Source organism: Fomitiporia mediterranea, assembly GCF_000271605.1.
Source record: "Fomitiporia mediterranea MF3/22 unplaced genomic scaffold FOMMEscaffold_1, whole genome shotgun sequence".
Taxonomy (NCBI): domain Eukaryota; kingdom Fungi; phylum Basidiomycota; class Agaricomycetes; order Hymenochaetales; family Hymenochaetaceae; genus Fomitiporia; species Fomitiporia mediterranea.
Genome location: NW_006760386.1, coordinates 4728416 through 4749292, shown reverse-complemented (window position 1 = coordinate 4749292; position 20877 = coordinate 4728416). Strand labels below are relative to the sequence as shown.

General features: G+C 46.8%; 5 protein-coding genes across 5 annotated transcripts; 2 read left to right on the top strand and 3 right to left on the bottom strand.

The window, feature by feature from the left end:
• Positions 1 to 2887: 2887 nt before the first annotated feature.
• Positions 2888 to 8702, bottom strand: FOMMEDRAFT_101459 (uncharacterized protein). The gene is made up of 7 exons (XM_007261928.1): positions 8499 to 8702; positions 8185 to 8450; positions 7301 to 8109; positions 5980 to 7250; positions 4554 to 5913; positions 4409 to 4492; positions 2888 to 4349 (listed from the first exon to the last, which is right to left on the bottom strand). Exons 2-7 carry the CDS (start codon positions 8447 to 8449, stop codon positions 3363 to 3365), a joined length of 4776 nt encoding a protein of 1591 aa, XP_007261990.1. The 5' UTR covers position 8450; positions 8499 to 8702; the 3' UTR covers positions 2888 to 3362.
• Positions 8703 to 8784: 82 nt separating this feature from the next.
• Positions 8785 to 10924, bottom strand: FOMMEDRAFT_138078 (uncharacterized protein). Its single transcript, XM_007261927.1, has 13 exons — positions 10637 to 10924; positions 10468 to 10561; positions 10326 to 10411; positions 10208 to 10268; positions 10086 to 10148; positions 9946 to 10034; positions 9856 to 9892; positions 9592 to 9788; positions 9475 to 9493; positions 9365 to 9410; positions 9240 to 9279; positions 9156 to 9176; positions 8785 to 9079 (listed from the first exon to the last, which is right to left on the bottom strand). The coding sequence occupies exons 1-13, from the start codon at positions 10898 to 10900 to the stop codon at positions 9053 to 9055; spliced, it is 1044 nt and encodes a 347-aa protein (XP_007261989.1). The 5' UTR covers positions 10901 to 10924; the 3' UTR covers positions 8785 to 9052.
• A 2089-nt stretch (positions 10925 to 13013) lies between these two features.
• On the bottom strand, positions 13014 to 15920 carry FOMMEDRAFT_131011 (uncharacterized protein; the record flags this gene model as incomplete). The annotated part of the gene is made up of 6 exons (XM_007261926.1): positions 13014 to 13514; positions 13573 to 13985; positions 14040 to 14387; positions 14442 to 15161; positions 15212 to 15658; positions 15707 to 15920. The coding sequence occupies 6 exons, from the start codon at positions 15918 to 15920 to the stop codon at positions 13014 to 13016; spliced, it is 2643 nt and encodes an 880-aa protein (XP_007261988.1).
• Positions 15921 to 17144: 1224 nt separating this feature from the next.
• Positions 17145 to 19484, top strand: FOMMEDRAFT_150694 (uncharacterized protein; the record flags this gene model as incomplete). The annotated part of the gene is made up of 5 exons (XM_007261925.1): positions 17145 to 17160; positions 17225 to 17316; positions 17928 to 17961; positions 18030 to 18339; positions 18416 to 19484. The coding sequence occupies 5 exons, from the start codon at positions 17145 to 17147 to the stop codon at positions 19482 to 19484; spliced, it is 1521 nt and encodes a 506-aa protein (XP_007261987.1).
• Positions 19485 to 19577: 93 nt separating this feature from the next.
• On the top strand, positions 19578 to 20268 carry FOMMEDRAFT_150693 (uncharacterized protein; the record flags this gene model as incomplete). Its single annotated transcript, XM_007261924.1, has 3 exons — positions 19578 to 19738; positions 19815 to 19908; positions 19978 to 20268. The coding sequence occupies 3 exons, from the start codon at positions 19578 to 19580 to the stop codon at positions 20266 to 20268; spliced, it is 546 nt and encodes a 181-aa protein (XP_007261986.1).
• Positions 20269 to 20877: the final 609 nt, after the last annotated feature.

The following is a 20877-nucleotide window of genomic DNA, read 5'->3' as shown; positions in this document are numbered from 1 at the left end:
ACTTATTTTATACCATTATAAGGTAGTACAAGAATTTAGACTTTTTCCTGATGCCTCTCACAATTGCCCCAAGTGCTTGAGGTTTGCTCATAGTTGTATATGGATGTTGTCTAGTCACAAGCTCCTAAACACAAAAATGAGATAGGTGTCTATTCTGTACTGTGGGTCAGATTATAGATATGGACTTACAAAGACAGTCATACCAAATGCCCAGACATCTGTCTCTTTTGTATGTGTTGAAGTATTTGTGGAAAACAGCTTGTAAGCAAAATAAAGGACAGTGCCTCAGGTTTTGGAACTCAAATTCGCCAGACTTCGGCTTGCAGACAAGAGACAAGAGAAGCCAAAGTCACTAATGAGAGCATTCCCAAGTTCAGAGACAAGAACATTCTCCTAAAGCAATTTTTTTTACTACAGATTAACCAACTGATACTCCCTACCATCAGTTACAGACTTCATGTCACAGTGAATGACACCTTTTGAGTGGAGGTATGCAAGACCTTGTGCAGTTCCGTCTATCTTCAACAATGTTTGATCATGAAAAAAGTCAGGACTCAGGAGTAAGCATCTTTACCAGGTGTATAACATCAGCTTCTGGATTCTCATTAGAAAACTTCCAGGCCGACCCATTAACCATATAATCAGAAACCAACAAAGGAGAATTATCGAAGTCATAGCCCAGAAAAGGCAGAATGTTGTTGTGCCATAACTTGGACCACACATAAACCTCTTTATCAAACATCTTAAGATAATAGAACTGAGTCAGATTAGTGTATTCTTGCATTAAGGTAATGTATGTACAAGTTTAATATCCTGCTTTAAGTGTAAATGCAGACGTTTAATGGCCACTTTCTTCTTCCCTCCATCTGACAGGTGGCAGATTCCTTTGAAAACGTCTGCATATGCTCCTCCCCCAATTGGGTCAGATTCAGAGTATTCAAGGCAACCTGATAAATCCAAGTGATGTAAGTCTTGTAGGACCTTAGAGTCCAGCAACAACAGTTTAGACGCTTTACTGGATGCTACAAGAGTAGTCGAGGGCGTCTCTGACATGGCTAGGAGGATGGCAAAAGATGGTCAATGTGAAACAGCCTCAGAATGCCTCTCTTATACTCATATGGTCGAGCTATACTCCTTCACAAGGTTTGTCGATGCATGGCATGAACTGAGAACCTTACATCTGCTTCCGGTCCGAGATTTCTCCAGAAACAGGTACCATATAAATGTATAAGCTCTGATTGGCCAGAAACTGGTTAGTGTATAAGTAGGGGAATGAACTTGTTCCTAGAAAGGTGTGCCACAATACTATACCCCCTTCTGTGATGGAACAGAAGGGAATCGATGTTGGACTAGGGAGCTAGAACATAACACGTGTGAGTGAATCTGTGCCTTGTATAATGGAGGAGAGCCTTTACTGATGAGTTACAAGGAACTCCGAGGACAAGTTTATTTTAACAAAATGTAAAGATTATTGGCTTACTCTAACTATTAGTTTGCCAAGTGCAGCAAAACAGTCATTCTCATAGTCAGTAAGAACTAGACTTGACCTATTCATTTATGGCGCAAGTCATCCATCTGATGCTCCATACTACTGAGTGCGAAATCCATGGCTTTTTTGCTGAGTCCTCTACAGGTATAAGCTCGGGAACCGGAATATAACACGTGTTGGAAGAAAGTTTAACCAATAGAATGGAGGTGCAATAGTATTGAAGCTGAGTTAGCTGAGTTGTGAGTTATAAGGACTCCGAGGGCAAGTCAGACAGAACATCATAATTAAGACTGGGAGATAGTACAAACGTGTACAACTACTTATTGAGATATTACAAAGACAAGAATATTTGCAGTATTACTTGTTATGGCTACTCCTTCCTTTTTGATTCTGACTATGTTCCTAATCAAATAAAAGTGTATAATTTATTGCAATTCTCTAGTCACTGTCTACTCTATTACAGTCTCATATATTCTTAACTAAGATGAGTATCCTCTTAGTTTTATTTTCCTTTATCATTTATTTATCACATACTATTATATAACTATTTGTGAAAGTATTACTATATGAATAAAAGTTTTCTATATTCCTGACTGTCTTTATTTGTCTACTACTTTACATGTAGAGACACAAACATAGTAGACATATTATAATATGTTAACTAGTCATATTTGTATTTATTTGCATTATATGCCAAACCATATTCTAAAGCATGTCTCTGATAAGGCAATAAGAAAATAATTCAGAATATAATACAAATATAGTTGTATACTATATTCTAATTTGTTTACTATGAAAGAGTATAAAGTAAAGAAAGAAAAAACTAACTAACTAACAAACAAACAAATTGACTGAACAAATACCAACTTACACTAACACTAAATGCTAGACATTAGAATTAAATATTAACTATTAGAATATACTCAACAGACTATCAGACTATTAGACTATACAGATACAGTATTAATGTAAGATTAAGGTTGTTATATTCTGACATGTTTACTTTATAGTAATAACAGAGTAATATGTCTTTTCAATCAAATAACTTACAAGTAAACAACTAAAACTGAATTTTTTAATTAAAAAAATGAGAATATGTAACCATTGCATTGCATTACATTATAAGCAGAGACATTGTGTGTGTACAACTACTGTATGTAGAGGAGAGACAGACAGTACAGGAAAAGAGAAGAAAAAGGTAGTAGTGGTAGGGGGTGATAGACTAAAAGAAAAGGATGTGGACAACTGACACCAACATCAGACATCAATCATCAAACATTGCATATCACTCACTAAAGACAACGTACCAAGTATAACATTGCAAAAGTACTAATGTCATCAAGAAAAACAAAACACACAGAGACACAGCAGTAGACAGTGGAGACAAAGGTACTGTATGTAGTACGCGTATGTATACGAACTAAAACAGATAAACTCAGAAAACTAGAAAAAAAGTAAAAAGTAAAAAGGAATAAGAGAAAGTAAGAGAAAGTAAGAAGAGAGAAGTAAAGAAATAATAAGTAAGGCATAAGGGCACAACAAATAAGCGTGCGAATAAGCTGAGAAAAGAAAAGAATAAAGGAGAAGAATGGGATGTGACGCGAGAGCAAGAGACAAGACAAGATGTATACGATTACGCAGTGACACATATTGACGCTGATGAGGAGAGAAGAGAAGTGCGGAAGGAATAATATTGCGATGACGATGACAATGAGAAACGACGATGAGGATGAACGACGACGACGGTGTGTGAAATGCGCGTGAGATGCAAAAAACTAGTGCCGATGAGGAAATATATAACAACAGCTAAAGTAGGTAAAAGGAAAAAAAAGAAAAGAAAACGGCAACTAAAGAAATCTAATAAAAAAAACACCTAAGCTAAAAGACCAAGCAGCTTCTCACTGTCCATGGACTTGCTAGCTATTCGCGTCCGTCGTTCCTCATCTACATCCAATTTTGCTCCCTTCATCATAATAGCCATCAAACTAAACGCCTTCGGCGCATCAATAGCAATATCATCCAACACCTCCGCAGCAACCCCAAACCCTTCTTCGAAACTCGCAGGCGAACACAGGTTCCTCGATACCGCCCGCTCGAATAAGTCTGCTACGAGCTTTGCGTCGGCCTCCTTTGCTTCGAGAGCGTATAAGATGAGCTTTTCGACGAGGATATGTCTATGTTCTGAGGGAAGAACGGAGAAATATTCTTCGCCTTCGGCGAGATCACGAATAGCGAAGAACTCTTTCTTATCTTGTTCGACCTTTTTCTCCGCGTCTTCTTTCGACATCGATGCCTTCCCGGTATCCTCGAGAATCTCACCCTCCTCGCCTTCTTCGTCCTCGTGACTTTTGGCGGGGCTAGGCTCAGATCTCTCCAGTAATGGCTTCGATCGAGGAAGCAAGTTCAACTTGGGTCGTTGAGTAGGTGCAGCAGACTCCGCAGGTGCGCCGCCGTGAGTTAAATCAACACTCGCCGTCCGACTTGACGGTCGACTCGCTCGAGAAGAGGTAGAAGCAACAGCAACAGGAGTCTCTCCCGCTGCCTCAGCAGCCTGTAACATCTGGAACATATTCGTATTCGAGCTCGCCCGAGAAAGGCTTGCGCTATCACGCTTCGTGTCGCCCTTCTTTGTGAAAACACTAGATGGTCCAAAGGTCATCGTGCTACCCTTTTGAATCTTGCCGAAGTTCGTCAAGTCTCCTGCTTTGTTGGGTGGTCGTGAAGGACCAGATGCAACAGCCCAACCATCAGCTCCAACTTGAGCATTTCCATCCCGGTCCTGCCCACGACGTGAACCACCACGAGACATTGCTGAACGTGCCAAATTATGCTGTTCTTGTTGTGCCTTCTCCTTCGCAGCCTAAGCAAAACATAGGCATAAATACCGCTAAGCAATAGTAAATAAACAATACCACATACCGTCTCGTGTACTTGCGCGAGCGTCGTTGGAGCATTAGTCAGAGAACGAGGTATCCATTTCCGTTCTCGCAATTCAATGACATCCTACGCACAAAAATAAATTAGCTTTTCCTTCACATTTACCTATTACTAAGGGCACACGTACTTGTAACATGAACTGCATTCGAGAAGAAACGTTGCTACTCTTCGACAGCTCCTTCATTCGGCTGAAGTACACATCCATGTGCCCTCGAGCCTTCGACGTATCAAGTGCCTGACCAACAGTAGTCAAAAGCTTACACAAGCTCTCAATCTCCTCTTCTTCCGGATTATCGACATTACTGAGCAGCTTCTTGATACACTCGTGCATAATTCGCTCCGTAAGCATCTGAAGCTTGAACAGTTCACCGATAAACTTGATAAGCCCAAGACCCTGTCGTTTCGCCTTCTGAGCAGCATAATACTCTTCAGAGTACAGCGCACTCTCTTCACCGGCTTCCTTGTTCTTGTCGTTGGCGTTTTTGATTGCTGCATCTTCGGTTGCCTTAACGAGAGCAGCTGCAGCAGTTGACTCCTTCTGCGACCAACCGCGTTCGAAATCTTCTTGACACCGGTTCAAAAGGTATTTGCGGAAAAGAAGACCACCAGTGATGGGCTTGCCCTCATTGTTTCGAATACCATCGTCCTGAACGTGCGGGCTAATTTGCTCCATCATCTTTCGGCATAATCGAGCATACATCTCGCTCCACGCAGCTTCATCAGTCGCCTTCTCGAACACAAGTCGGATAACCTGAATGAGCGTACGTCCATCCTTCTCCGACTCACTCTTGTTCGCCCACGTGATAATCTGGTTCGAGATAGACTCGAACTTCTCCATCGTAAGTTTGTTAAGCAGCGCTCGGACTTTCTTGTCGACGACCTCTGGCGAATCTTGGTCAACAGGAGCACCTCGCTTACCAGTTGTGCTGGCGGCGACCCAACGATTCGCAGACTGCTCGAGTGGAGCCACGGGTTCAAAGGACATAGTCGCGCTCTGGTTGTATTGCGATGCAGATGCGTTGATGCGGTTCGTCTCATTGCGAGTCGCATCACCACGCTTGCTCCGAGTCCGTTTGTTGCCCATAGCACCTGGTCCTCCCTGGCTCGAAGAACGTTGCATAGGCGAAGGTCGACCTCCCGGGAACGGAAGTCCACCGGGTCCACCGCTCATCGATGTCGAACGTATAAATCGCTCTTCACTCGAAAGTTTGTTCGGAGCAGTACTAAAGTTGCCCATAGCGAAACCGGAGCCAGGCTTGCCACCGAAGCCGTTCAATGCACCGATACCGAGGCCAATGGACGCCTGTCGTGACGCCGTAGAAGACGGGGGACCCATTCCACCGGAAACACCTCGGCGACCAGAGCCACCACGGCCCATAGAATGAGACTGGTCGGAAGGCTCAAGGCCAATGGCCTCGAGAGGCGGAAGATTATCCGGCTTCTCCTTACACACCGACATAAACTGAAGTAGGAAATCCCGATCGTACCTATTTCGAAACAAAGACCATTGTTAGCATACAGCTTGTAAAGTATAAAGACAAAGGCATTCAAACCTGAATTTCCCATCCTTCGCATTCGTGTTGAGTTCCGGCTTGGGGCTTTTGATACCTTCCGGGTAGGGAACCTGATAAACATCCTGAATGTGACGAGCGGTGGCGAGAGCAGAAGGGAGGGGCTGAGGTATGGATTTATGGGTGGTAGTTGAGAGGTCAAGGGGGCCAGGGATAGGTCGTCGCTTGGAGGTTTCGGGCGACGTGGAAAGAGGAACATCGGAGGCGGGTGCAGCAGCATCACCCTCTTTCTTCGATTTAATTTCAAGTGCAGCAGGCTTCGGTCTTTCAACATCGGCTTTCGCCTCAGCCTCAGCTTTTGCCTTCGCATCTTCCTCCTCTTTCCGTTGACGTTCCTCTTCTTCAGCCTTTTGCTGACGTTCCTCCTCCTCTCTACGTTGACGTTCTTCCTGCTCCTGTCGTTCCCGCTCCTCTGCCTCCTTTCGTGCGCATTCCTCCTCTTCCTTACGCACCCGCTCTTCCTCTTCCTTTCGGAGTCGCTCCTTTTCTTCTTCCTCTTTGCGCAACCGCTGCCTCTCCTCTTCCTCCTCCTTCCTCTTTCGTTCCTCCTCCTCCAATCGTAACCGCTCCTTTTCTTCCTCCTCCTTGCGCAACCGCTCCTCCTCTACCTTGCGCTTCCTGTCTTCCTCAGCTCGTATCCTCTCCTCCTCGGCAGCCTTCGCCCTGGCTTCCTCCTCCTGGCGTTTCCTCTCCTCAGCCTCCTTCGCCTCACGTTTCTTCCGCTCGCCCTCCTCTTTCGCTTTCTTCTCCCGTTCCTCGTCAGCGATCCTCTTCAGTCGCATCTCCTCCGACTCCAGCCGAATGGCCGTCGTCCGTCGACCATTCTTGTCGGAGGCAGGAGTGGAGGGGGTGGTTGAAGGAGTAGCACCCTGCTTTCGAAGCCCATTCAAGTCGACTTCATGGCCCGAAGCATCCTTAATAACTACTCTGTTCGGGCGTTGAGACTGCATCTGCGCTCCCGAAGGGACAAAGGCGCTGGCATTGGAATTTAGACGCGGACCAGCGCTAGGAAGGGGAGCTGGAACTCCCGCAGGTGGAGTTCCCGGCGCTTGCAACGGGGGAGGTGGGACACGCGGCGAAGCCACGGGTAGACCGTGGGAGTGCGAAAGGGGGGTCTGCGGCGGTCCGCTGGCGCCGGACGGCGGTTGGTGGGGGTGCTGGGGTGGATGCATAGGCCAACCTGGCTGTTGGTATTGCATGTAATGCTCAACACCGGGCATAGCTTGCATCGGCATACCAGGCATGTAGGGATACTAGAGTAAAATTAGAACGGGCGATATAGTGAAAGATGAGCAATACTGACATAGTAACCAGGCCATCCAGGAACAGCCTGCATTTGCGCATGCGGAGGCATGCCTTGAACTGGGGCAGCCTGCTGGTGCTGGTGCTGATGCTGTTGATGTGGCATATGCGGTTGCGGCGGTGCAAGCCGAGGAGAGGGCACGTTGCTATTATTCGCACCGGGAGGCGGATTAGTCACGGGCGGTCTACCGCCAGCACCATTCGGCATCCCTCGTTGGAAGGACGGCGATCGGGGTCCGCCTCCGGCTCCCTGATTGCGCATATTCGCAGGGATGAACGGCTGAGGATACCCTTGTGGATGTTGCTGATGGGGTTGTGCGTGGGGGTGTGGACCGTGCGGGGGAGGTCCGGGAGGATTTTGAGTGTGAGTAGGAGGTACGGCGGGCGATAAGGTATTTGAGCGCATTGGCGGAGAAGCCACGCTCTCAGGGAATGAGGAAGTTACAGGAGACGATGTTTTTGCGTCGCCGCCATTATTAGTCCCACGGAATAGGGCGCTAACGTCGACCTTTGGTTTGTTGTGGGGGGTTGTGGCGGACGTCGCAGTCGATATTGACGTCGCCGACGAAGCAGACGCCGCCGAAGAAGATGCAGTAGCAGACGATACAGAGGAGGCAGACGACACGGACGGCTTAGCCGTCGTCGGCATACTGCTCTGAGTTGCTTCGATCGAGCCAAAGGACTGCACAGGCTGTCGTGACTCTGTTTTAGAGCTAGGCGGTGCAGGGGCCGGCGATGTGGCCGGAGAAGAAGTAGTGTTGGTTTTGTCAGAGGCGGAACCATTGACGGTGCCGAAGTTTATCGGATTTGCTGCGGTTTTTGTGTTAGACGGGGGAGAAGATAAATGAGGCAAAAAAAAGGATAGAGCGAGAATGCATGACGTACTCGTCGTCCTGGTCGGAACATTGCCTCTTGACCCACCCGCGATTCCAACACCGACGGCGTCCTTGAAGCTTGCATGCTGCGAAGATCGTCTCGAGTGTGTCTGCGAGGTGGCCTGGGAAGGGTTTACGGCTGGTGATTGTGGACGAGGCGAAGGGGCGGAAGATGTGGATGTGGACGATGGAGGGGGCGGACCCTTGGCCCAAGCGTTGTTTTTCGAGAGCGGACCGGCTGGCTTTGCTACAGACGTTAATGGCGCTTTGCTCATTCTGCGAGAATGAGCACGATGATTGAGGAAGGTGAGACAAAGGACTCACAGATTGTGTAGACGGGGTTGTTTCTAAAGTGATTGGGAGTCGAAGCCTTTTTGCAAAAGATGCTGTTATGGTCGTAAGAAGAGACCTGCCAGCAGGCACACGTATATGTGATAAGCCGACGCTGGGAGTGGCTGCGGTGAATGCGAAGAGGGAGGGACTAGAGGCAGTCCGGGGAATAGCTAGAGGTCGTCCTTTTGGAGGGACGACGCAGCAGGAGGCAAGAGCCGTGAAAGCGAAGGCGGCGGATGAACCCAAAGCACCCCGTGGGAGCGAATACCCTTTCTGGCACTCGACTACTACTCAATAAATAGGCATATCTCTACAGTACGGTACAATATCGACTACACGCTTACACAAATCCAGAGAAAAAAAATATCCAATAAAAAGGAACATAATTTCATGAAACGGGGCACTTCACGAGGCGAGGCAGTCATTACTAACACGCGTCCGATGCTCATCCTTCTTCCCCACTCTCCGCTCCCTTTCGGTGTTCTTCCGGCTATGTCTTCTGCCAACCATGCCGAGACCGGTATTAATGGCCAAGACTTCGTTCACTATAAGTCGAAGTAATCGTCCATGTTCTGAAAAGGTACCACCAAAATGCGTCAACCCCCCGCAAGTAGTAAAGCCGAGAAAAAAGGGCTTAATTAAACTCACGATTATACGGGAGCTTGATAACTGCACAAAATAAAGTTAAAAGTTTAGTTAACGACTACATATGTTTATTGCGGTTCCGCTGACCTGCGGGTTCTGCATAGTATCCTTCCTCTTCAAATGTGTCCTACAAAAATTAAGTATCCCGGTCAGTCCAATCGATACGGGCGAAAAAGCGGATCTCATCAAAACCCGTCAACGATAATACGCACCGGACCGAAGTCAGCAGTTCATCATAAGTACTCTTCCTCCTCGTCTCTAATAAATCGCAGAAATACCTCAATTTCCGATAAGTTTCACTAGGACAGCTGATGGTACTCACTCAAGCTATCGATGAACGCCTAACAGCCGCACAAACGAACAAAAGTTAAATTAGAATTGATTTCCATCTCCAATAAAATGAAAGAAGAAAAGAAAAGAAACTAAGAGTCTGCCTCACCTTCGTCAACATCCCCCTCACCCGCTTATGTTCATCCTCATGATCCTGCTTCTCATACGCCCTCTCAGCATCTGCACAAGCTGAAAGGAGTACGACGTTTCCTTCGCTGTGTTTTCGTATCGCTGGGAAGTGTTGTTGTTGTTGTTGAGCAGATTGGGGTGAGGGTGGATGAGCTGCGTTGGCGTTGAATGGGAGATCTATATTCACGTAATTAGTTGTGTCAGTTTTTTTTTGTACAGTAACTTGATGTGGTGTGTAACGGACCTAGACTTGTGCCAGAGGAACAGCAATCCAATAATGCCTACCAAATGAAATCGGCATTAAAGTTTATAACGAAAATGTATTTTGACTTACAGTCAAGTGACAGCCAGCCGGCAAAGGCTTGACCAATATATCATGCAACTCATCGTCAACAAGCATCTCTCCATCGCACGAGATGATGACTGAAACATAACCGTCAGTCAGGTCGTTCAGCTCTGTATTCTTTCACCCACCTTCATCCATTCCGTCGTCTTCATCGCCATCTGTATCGAGTACTTGCCCTCCATGGCCGGAAACTAGTGAAGTTAGGTATCGTTAATTATGCTGGAGTGCCGTCAATGAGTTTAGGGCTTACAGTAGAAGAAAAGGTGATCTCCGGGCCTGGCGTCTTCTACAAGACTTGCGAGCTCGCGTTTCTTTACAACAGTAAGCACTCCACAGAGAATGTTTGTAGTAATAGGTTAGGTACCCACGATATTCTCAAGCGTCGGTTGGTTCCTAGCCAGACCATTATCATCCTTCAACACCCGAAAACAATCCTTGCCCCATCCGAAGACATCTTAAAAAGATATCAACTCCCTGTACTCATTACGCTTTCGAAGACGATGGACATACCAGTCAACAACCTCTGAACCTCCCTCACATCATGATGCGGCCCCTTCAAACTCTTCAACCTCGGATTCTTATTCCTGTAATACTTAATACCAATCTAATTATCAAATCGGATCAAATAGGCAATCAGTTTTACTATTTGACGTGAGAAGAAAAGAGAAGAGAGTCTCACCAAGAGAGCCTTCCTTCTGCCTTTCCTAGGCATTCCAGGACGAGGGCTTTTTTTCTCGTGTACTTCTGCACCGAATGCGGGGAAGGTTGCTGACATGGGCGAGGCCACTACACCACCGGCGGGGAACGTCGCTGACATGGGCGAAGCAGTGAGCCCACCAGCGGGGAACGTAGCTGACATCGGCGAAGCAACGAGCCCACCAGCGGGGAACGTAGCTGACATGGGTGACGCAACGAGTTCACCAGTAGGGAACTCGCTAGCCATTGGAGACAAAGTGATAAATTGTCCGTGTCCTTCGTGTGTGTGGTGATTATGCACTGGAGATGGAAAAGCGTCGGATTCGGGTGATAGGACGAGCGATGAGCTCCCAGGTTCGACGAAAAGGGATTGCAAGGATTTCACCTCTTCGTCGTAGTTGTCGGGCTCCTCTACGAAGAACGTGGGTGGTTCTTGCATTAGAGACTTGTCATCGGCACCAGAGTCTTCAGCTAGACTGCTTTCCGAACTATCGGAAAGGTTGAGTAGTGATGTTTCCTGTAGAAGTGTTTCTCTAAAGAACTGTTAGCGATGCACGCTCTTTATTGTGTTAGATGAAATTGGCTAACATCTGAGGAACCTCATATGTCGAATTCCCGGTGGATGATCGGGTCAACGGGGGAGTCGGAGGGTCGAATCCTTCCAACCAAGATTTATCCATCTCAAATCTGCGTCCAATCGATATCGCAGGGGATAAGCAACGCGTTCAACCAAGGCTCCGGCCAGGAAGCAACAACCACAACCAAAGAGAGTCTCTAGCGTCGACGAGCCTACCAGCAAGCTCAATCGAACAAAATAAACAAGCACAGATACACAAGAGTAGAGTAGAATAGTGTAGAACAAGTCGAACCCGAGTCCGCCGTAACCTTTATGTATCCCTGCGCTCAGTCGGCTATGCCTGCGCGCATCACCTCCTTAAACTCAAAAGCAGCGTCTATGAATATATTTGGCCTGACGTGAATTTCATCGCCATCAGTCGGTTACCTGGGATCGTTGTATTGAACAACTTCCGTGGGAAATAGACATAGATGCCGATCATGTTCATTGTACGGCGTGCCACGGAGCAAAGTACACTCTCCAGCCGTAGAATTTCGCAGATAGCACAGCAGGACTCATTGAAATTCGAAACATCTATCCATCCATTTGATTTCATCTGAAATCGTTTTACCAGGACGAAATCAAGGCAAGAAAACGAGCGAAACAGACGAAGAGCGCCTCAGGCTCGAGGGAGAGTCGTATCCAACCAGAGATAGAACGAGGCTTTGTAGTCATGGCATCGTAATCCATATCATATCATATGGAAGACACCGTCCAACGGATGCGCCCTAGATGCATAGTCGTCGATGCACTGAGGCGATGAAGTAGCCTTGTTCCGAGAGAGTTGATTTCACTAGACTCTAGACTGTACATGTGTCGGTGCAGAGTCAAGATGATGACTTGAAGCGAAGGATCTTCGTGGCGTGGGTAGTCCAGTTTCACACGCTCTTTCCTCCTGAACGTAAGCTCTTAGCCTGTTCGACATCTTTACTTTTTCTATCTTCTTTTCGAGCTATGTAAGTTACAGAGATATAAATCGAGAACGTACCTTAGAGCCGCGTTTGTACTGCTGAAGAACAACGTAACGACTCGGAGCCTTCCTTAGCATCAACTTGCGGCGAATTCCGCCATGCATACCGTAAGTATAAATTGATACGGAAGCATTGTGTGGGAGCCACTAAAAATATTCTGATATTCAGTAGATGATACGTTAATAGCTTTAGCGGTTCAGACAGTTCACTATGATAGACGCTCTGACAAACACCACCACCCGCGGCGTAAAGGACTCAAAGGCACAGCAAATGATGATCTTCCGAGAGAGACGTCAATGCTCTCGGACAAAGAAAACACGAGCAAGTAGCCGGAAGGAAAGACCCGTACTCACTGTACCCTATACATAGATACATAAATAAAGTTAAGTTTACCTACTAATATACAAGGGAAAGATTCCGACTCGCATCGAGCACAGGTAAACACCAGCGCTCACCGTTAGATCCAGGATACAAGATGGATAATGTGGAGGATTCGTGTTGTCATCATACATTATTACATACATGCAGAAAAAAAAGCACAGTACAAACAGATTGGTGATACATCGTCTTGTTTGATTAATTCCTTCTTGATCCACGACCATCCAACACACATAAGAGAACGTACAACTAATACAAAGTCAAAAACATTGTCTCCAGACTCACTTGTCTAGAAGAAAAAGAAAGGGCCCTATAAAAACAACAAAACGAAAAGGCAAAGAACGAAAGAACGAAATATCGTAGACATCGTGGCAACTCTCCGTAAGGAGTCGTGATTATGTTTCATCCGGAACAGTAATAGCAGAAGCTTGAGCTTGAGCGCCAATCGCGTTCTCATGAGATGCCACAGTCTCATACTGCGGAGGCGGTTCACCAGCCTCACTCTCCTCTCCAGCAACAAGTCGAGCAAACTGTGTGTTGCGCCTGTACAATGAAGCCACATCCGATGGTATATCTGATGGAAGAGGAGAGAGCGGTTGTCCTGGGGTGGAATAAGTACCTGAAAGAGGCGTATGCACCACCTCCGATATCGGAGACTCGACGTGAGTTTCGAAGGGATGTAGGAACGCGTGGAAAGGGCCATGGTGTGTACCGGAACCACTAGCAACAGGCGTGGTTGCCACGGGTGGAAGCACCGTCATCGCCTCATTTTCGTCAACGTTCGTTCCAGATCCGACCCTCCTTTGAATACACGGGCAGGTTTGTGCGCCTAATATAGAGTTCAGGGCAAGGGACGAATACCGTGGTAAAGAGGTCCACTCGGAATTGCACCGGCACTGTACCACAATTAGCTCATGCAGAACGAACATCGTCAATAAAGGAGAGATCTCTCACCGAAAGGATATGTAAAGGAGTTTGAACGACAATGTCAAAATGCTTCCTCCGACCAGTCTTCGCGTCTACAAATTCATCATCTCCTCTTTCCACACGGAAGACGATCTTCAGGAGATGGCTTATAGTGATGTTGCTCCGTTTATGCTTGTTGGTGAAATGCATTTTGGAACATGATTTAGGGAGCTGCAGAGAAGCTTGTATTGACCAAGGACCCGGACCCATTAAAGACGAGGCGGCTTCTGATTCGTCTTCCGCATCGACATATCCATGAAGCGGAGAGGTCGAATAGTCAGACGACAAAGGGAGAATTGGAGGTGAGTCTTTCTCGGGAAAACGAATAGACAACAGCTCGAACTTCCGAGTGGCATCAGAACGAGCAATCTTCTTGAACTGTGTGTAGTAGTCAACTTTCTCTGCGAAAATTTTCATATTAATCTAGAGTCGCGGAGGGGAGCGTAGAGACACACCTTCCAAATACGCGGATATTCGGAAAATTTTGACCTTTGCTATTGGCATAAAGGTGAGATGTATTGGAATTGAGGAGCCAATCGGAAAGGCTCTGCCAGAAATAATAATCATGTAGTGCATCTGCGAGTCCCATTCGCGTTGAACGACAATGTTATCGCTCTCATCTATGTCATCCTCGCCGGGGCATGCTATAAATGTCACTTCGCGAGTTGCAGTCAGTCGATGAGTAAACGCTCCGGGCCTATGCACTGTGGCTTTCAAACTGTACCCAACAGTCCCAAAATCGCATTGCAATGATGGTGGAGAATCACCGGGTATCGCAAATGAGATGGGGTATGTGTAAGTGCCTGTTTATTTGCTTTATCAGGTATCGTGTTCAAATGGGTCAGCAAACCACAAACCTTTCTTGAACTCCTTCCATCCTTCGCCCTCTCCACTCGCTGGCTCGGTATGAATACCGAGAACATCGGTAATCCGTTCTAAAGTCGATTTCTCCTTCTCTTTCTGCTTTGCATGTTCATTGTCTCGTAAAGTCTGCCTTCCACGCTCAACTTCCTCGTCGACGCTGTGATCCACCAGACCACTTCGGACGTGACTAGATCTGTGACCTTCGGGACTGTGTTCACGAGATGCAGTAGGAGTAAACGCGCGTTCTTTGCCCTCACGAGGTCGAGAGTTCGATCGTACCCGCTCTTTTACCGCGTCAAGAAGCACGTTGCTTACCATAGCAAGACTGAAGCGAGCATGGCGGCGACCGCGATCGCGGTGTGGTGAGGCGGAGTCTATGTGGTGCTCATTGTCTGTTGCACGCGACGGCGAAGCAAGGATACTTGAACTGTTGTTCGTACTATTATCTGCACTGGTATCCACAGAATCATGCGAAGGAGCATGTCGGGATGCTAAGGGAGAGGTAAGGGCTGTGGAGACGGATGGAGTGCGTGAGCCAGTTTGAACGCCATTCACATGCGTGGTGGGTATGTATGATCTACCACGACTGGCATTCCTATCGTGAATAGATGAATCGTGTTCGTCATGTGATTCGCGTCGTGAAAGAGGGATGTCGGCAATTGAGGATGAAGAGGAATGCGGTTCAGACGCTTCGCGCGATAGGTGATTTGGTTCTACGTGGGAAGATCAATGCATTGTAAGGTTCGAAGATAAGGATACATACCTGGATGAAGATCTGTCCTCGAAGCGGCACTTGCAGTGGATGTCCACGATTCAGTCCGGTGAGCCAATTGAGGCATGGCCATTGGTATCGATTGATTACTATCGGCAGCACGAATCGAGCCTGGTCGAGTGGTCGGGGGTGAATAAGGTGGCGTTGGAATATCATTGAACGAGGAATGAGGAATAAACTGCACATCCATGCTGACTCTCCTTCGTGAGTCTCTTTGCCAAGGAGGGGTCGGCATGCCAAGCAACTGAGAACGATGGGCAGCGTCCTCGCTACTCCCAACCTCCTCTTCAATCTCTTCATGATCGAATGTAAGGCCTGGGCCAACGGATGCGGTCCGTCGTGCAGAAGCAGTATGCGTCTTTCCTGCGCGGAAATAGACAGTAGTTGCGGAAAAGATCTCGTGTTCCTCAGTGACCTCTAATCTTCGGGCACCCGCACCTGTTATCTATAAGATGTCGCTGAACTAAAAAGACATCGTCTACGTGCCTTCAGGCCAGGATGTCTGCGACTTTCCCTCCAAGGTGATTTCAATGCTGCTTATTTTTGTCGGCTTGTCTAAGTTCAGAGTGAGCAACCCCCTGAGCATTGCTGGTTGGGCTTCTCTCGTGGTTCGTCGTCCAGTCACGGTTGTCTCAGCCGAGCCGCGGAGGAACACGACAGACTCTGTGAGACGGATGTCGAGATTATTCTTCGGCGCCATCCTGTTCGTCGTTGACGTCCTGCAAGAACGGGTCTTAAGGACTTGGAGGCTTGGATGCTGACCGGTGCCCCGATCCGAACCTGCATATGGTGTGCGGAACAAGGTCAAATTTTTGTCATTTTGTGTTCAAAGCATTGAATCTAGAACCTACTTGGAGCACCCCGAGAGGTTAAGCTGATTTTCCACCCTTATATGCGATGCAGTTTGAGAGATCGGTGACGAAGGCCGAATGCTGCATACAAGCAGGCCACAAGCATATGGGGAAAATTTGCGTCACGTGGGATTTACCTTGACTCTGAGTCAGTTCCAGAAATAAATTGCTTTGTCATAATCTATCGGATGGCGTCGGGATCGAGGAATCAGGATTGCGGTAAGTACATTCTAACGCCAAAGAGATAAAGAGCTTTCAGAAAGGTTGCCAGAGTTGGATACCTTTAATCTGGCATTGGAATAGGGGCATAGAGGTGATAGTCTGAGAGATTTTTGCCTCGCCAGGTGACCCACAATTGCAATATAAGTCGAAGGAACTCACAAACACAAGGGTAAAGGTTGGGGGGTAAAGTGTTTCTGTTGGACAAATATACTGTTTATAGTTTTGAATACAAACACATTGCCAATCTTAAGTATAGTGCCGTTTGTATGTCAACTGGTAGTCAGTCTAAGACGTCTAAGTCTCATAGCGAATTACGTAACATTCATCGTGGGAATCGACATGTATCAGGATTCAGAAACCGGTAAGTATGTATGAAGGATACATCTCTTTCTCGTACTGTTTCTTCACATCATCATAGCAACATATTCAGGCTAATTGCTCTGTAATGACTCCCTGCTCCGAGAAGACCTTATCATGTAGATGACTTCGAGGGATCCGACTTGCCCTGCCTTCCATCCAATAACTTTGTCGCTCCGGCCAATTAGAGACAACATCCCGTGTATACTCAACTTACAGCTATGTTGAAAAAGTGTTCGTCTTTCCTGATCAGGCAGATACATTAGTAAGTGATTTGCATTAATTTATTAGGCAGTTTGAGACGTGTCAAACCTTCATCTCGTGTCTCAAGCTGCCTAATAAGTTAATGCAAATCACTTACTAATGCATTTTCTTAATCAGGAAAGACAAACACTTTTTCTACATAGCTGTATAATACTTATCCGTGATCTTTACAATGCTTGTGGACTGATGTTACCTCAAACAAGTTCCATGCCCGGAAGCACTTCATCTCCATGGTTCATGCACATGGTTTGTTCAGGTTACCGTCATCACTTATGCAGGCCTTTGGTGGTATCTGATCCATGCCTTTTAGATGTTGCCCTGCTCCATCCTTCAAGCGAATCAGAGCGAAACTTTGCGCAGCGCAAGGAGAAAGCCGCGATACTCCTGTGCTTTTCCACATCGGTGAGCTAGACGATGCGGGACGACTGGCTGACAGCGAGCGGCTCTATATAACAAGAAATGGCATGCGTCAAAATCATTTATAGCATCTTTTCCCTTGAAGATCTTCGTTATTCGGATTCGAGGTCATATTCAATGTGATAAGCTTTGCTGGGCATAAGCGCAATATAATTGTTCTGTCAATCCCATATTGATTTTCAATAATCAAACCAGGTTGGGCTGTGCTTTAAAACAAAGCGCTGACAGATTTAAGACAGATATACAATTGGATCAGCGCTTGCTTGTCGGGGGTATTGGCATGCGAGCACCATGACTTGATGAACAACGTTCAGTTCACAGAGGTCTAGATTGGATGCTAGGTACAGCTTTACATCGTTGTAACTTGGTATTCTATTACCATCTCTGGCTCCAGTACGACTTCGTCTACCAGGATGCTGGCAGGGACCACCAAGCATCCGTGAAAGTTTCGAGACAATCACGTTTCAAATAGCTTATATTGCATAATAATTACATTCTTTTTCAGGTAAGGCTCGCGCGCCTATCATTGTATCAAAGTGCTTTGTCCGTTTATAAGCAAGCCAACATTCTCACGCTGAAAATGTACCCAATTTTAGGCGTCTTCCAAGCTAGAAGCAACCGGAGACTCATGTACCGAACAACGTGAAACGCGTATTCAAAGTCGCTTGCGCTCACTAAGTTGCCTATGAACATATGAGTGATACGATGGGCTCCTCCTCTCCACTCCTATCGTGTCAATATGTGCTCTGCGTTGCCCTCAGCTGACGACTATGCCTGGATATGGCCGAGACGAGCATACAAGACGTCGAAGTCAAGTGGATACCGTAGTGGACATTGTTACCGACCTTGCGTTCAAGGTGTTCTAGTCTTTGGGACCCCGACCTCGAGAAAGAATTGCCGATCTTCCGGCAATGAATACAAACGATCTGATAATGACACTTCATTATTGACATGGTTTTCAGCCCATCTATTCTTGATCTTTACGGAACTCTTTTATACTGAGTACCTGTGCGCTGTTTACACTTCTTCCCACTAGTACCTCACGCTAACGTCCCTCTAACAAGTCACTATCACGATCACGAAGGATGATCCCGAACGCACCTCACGAGTATGAGCAGGAATACAGACAGGATGTGCTTAATAGTGACGAGCAGACACATTCTACAGCTAGATCTGCCCCGGCAACAATGTCTGCCACCGAACCGACAGCCTCTACCTCTACTGCTGGCACTACATTTCCAACGAGCTCAAACACTGATGGCAGCCATCCTCTTCCGCCCGTACCTCAGGACGTATCACCAGAATCATCATCACCAACGCCTACTCAAACGATCGCAGCAATGCGGATGAACACTGCTAATTCTAACACTGGCTCGACATCAGTAGGGAGAAATGGGACGAACACAACGACAAGCTCGGGACTAGGGATGGGCACACCATTGCCGTCACCAGCGCCAATTTTACATGCGCAAACCATGCCTTCGCGGCCTGCACCACTGGTCATGCCTCATATTGTCGAATCGGACTCTCCATCATCCTTCACAAGCTCCGGTCCTTCAGGCTCACCCCCACGTCACTCTCGTCATCAACCTTCTTTACCCCACTTGCCGTCTTCCCCACTACCATCACGCACGCTGCCTCAACCAATTTCACGTTCAAGCGCAGGTATCAGTACTCCACAACGATCACTCTCCTTCGTTGAACCACCAAGTCGAGTCCCCAGTGCGCGGACGTACAGCGGTAATGGGCTCAGGTACTACAACGGAAATGGGGATGGCAGCGGAAGTCAGCCTGACCGTCACAGGACGTCCTCAGTGATAACGTCAATGGAGAAAGCCAGTATGCTATTCGACCCCGACGCTCCACCAACGAGTCCTTCTGGACGTGTCCTGCAGGTTGACCTCCCCCCACTTACACGTAATGATCGACACAGAGATCGGGATTCGCGTTACCACGATAGCGGAGTTGCGATGCCCATGCCCGCAGTTATGTCTGGTGACAGGGAGAAAGGGCAGATGAGCATGATGTCCAGCGGCCGTCGTAGCAGAGTTCGGACTCGACGAGGTGACGGGGGAGATGACGGTGGATCAGGCGATAGTGATAGTGAATCAATCGGCGTGCCAGTACGTCTCTCCGTTATGCCACCCACGTAGATTCCTGTCCATCCAATGCTGACTTTTTTTTTCGTTTATCTTTACTTTTGTTCATTCCTTAACTCGTGGCATATTTTGGTCGCCATCATATGTATGACTGAAATTCGGTACCAAATTGAATGCTCACCTACGAATGATAACGTGTCGGAATTCCTTCATACGGTGCAGCGTGTCCCGAGAACTGTCTTTGAGCGTCTAAAACCAACGATCGACCATGCAACAGCGGAAGAAGCAAAGTATTCGCGGAAAGGCACGTATATAGTTGTGACTGTTGAACCCTGTGGCACTGAGCTGATAAACTGCACGTGTATTTTCCTTTTCTTTAGCTAGAAATTCCGGATGGGCGCTGAACTTTGCAATCGGGATGCAAGTCTTCTTGAGTGCACTCATCACTGCACTCTCAGCGGTCACGAGCGGACGACGAGTGCGTCGTCTTGCCTTTCTCATTTTAGCTCTAATAACTGAAACTGATCCTTTCCCTTCGGTTTTCTAGACACAAATCATGACTTCAGTTCTGGGCGGTGCTGGTACAGTCGTCGCCTCTTACCTTGCTCGTGCGCGTGGTTCCAACGAACCAGAGCTCTCGATAGCACGCACTAAAGATCTACAACGCTTCGTGCGCGTTTGCGATGCATTTGTGCAGGACCACGGGCAAGAGACTGGTTTCGAGGAAAGCGGAGGAAAGGATGGGAGCAGGGACCTTCGAAGAGCACATGCACTAGATGAAAGGATTAGGGAGCTGCGAATTGAATTAGAGCACTTGCTTGGGAATGGGGATGGGTAAGATATGCTGCTTTCGATAATGTGAATCAAGATGACTAAGAAATGGATTACTGTAGGGAACGACGCCTCTCGCCGCCTGTATAGTTAAAGTATTTCGCATCTTACTATGTCTTCTCTTAATCCCTCCGTACGAATAGTATTTCTTATGTTTTTAACTTCGGAGCAAATTATGCAGGCAGGATTGGGCGGTAATTTGCATCTCTATTGGTGATTCTGACTACGATTTACAACAATCCTGGCACCATAATAGACACGTCATTCAATCTCGAAACCCCAGCGTATCCCAAGAGTCAATTTATAAGGGTTACAAAATAACGAACATAGTCAAAGTGTCGGTAATTCCAACTTCTCTGAATAGGAAATAACGATTTCTGGCTGGGATGAGAGTGCTATATTGGAAAGTTGAGTATAATGGAGGTCTAGCATCACGAAAAAGGCGCAACAAATGTATTTAATAATAGCAAAAGTAATCTAATGAAATGATTTCATAAGCATTACATTCTAAAATACTACTTGTATTTTACTTGTAATGTAATTATAATGATTGTATATAAATGTAAGAAATATACAAAGTTTTTATTAAACTAAAAACATGTTTTAGAGCAAGTAA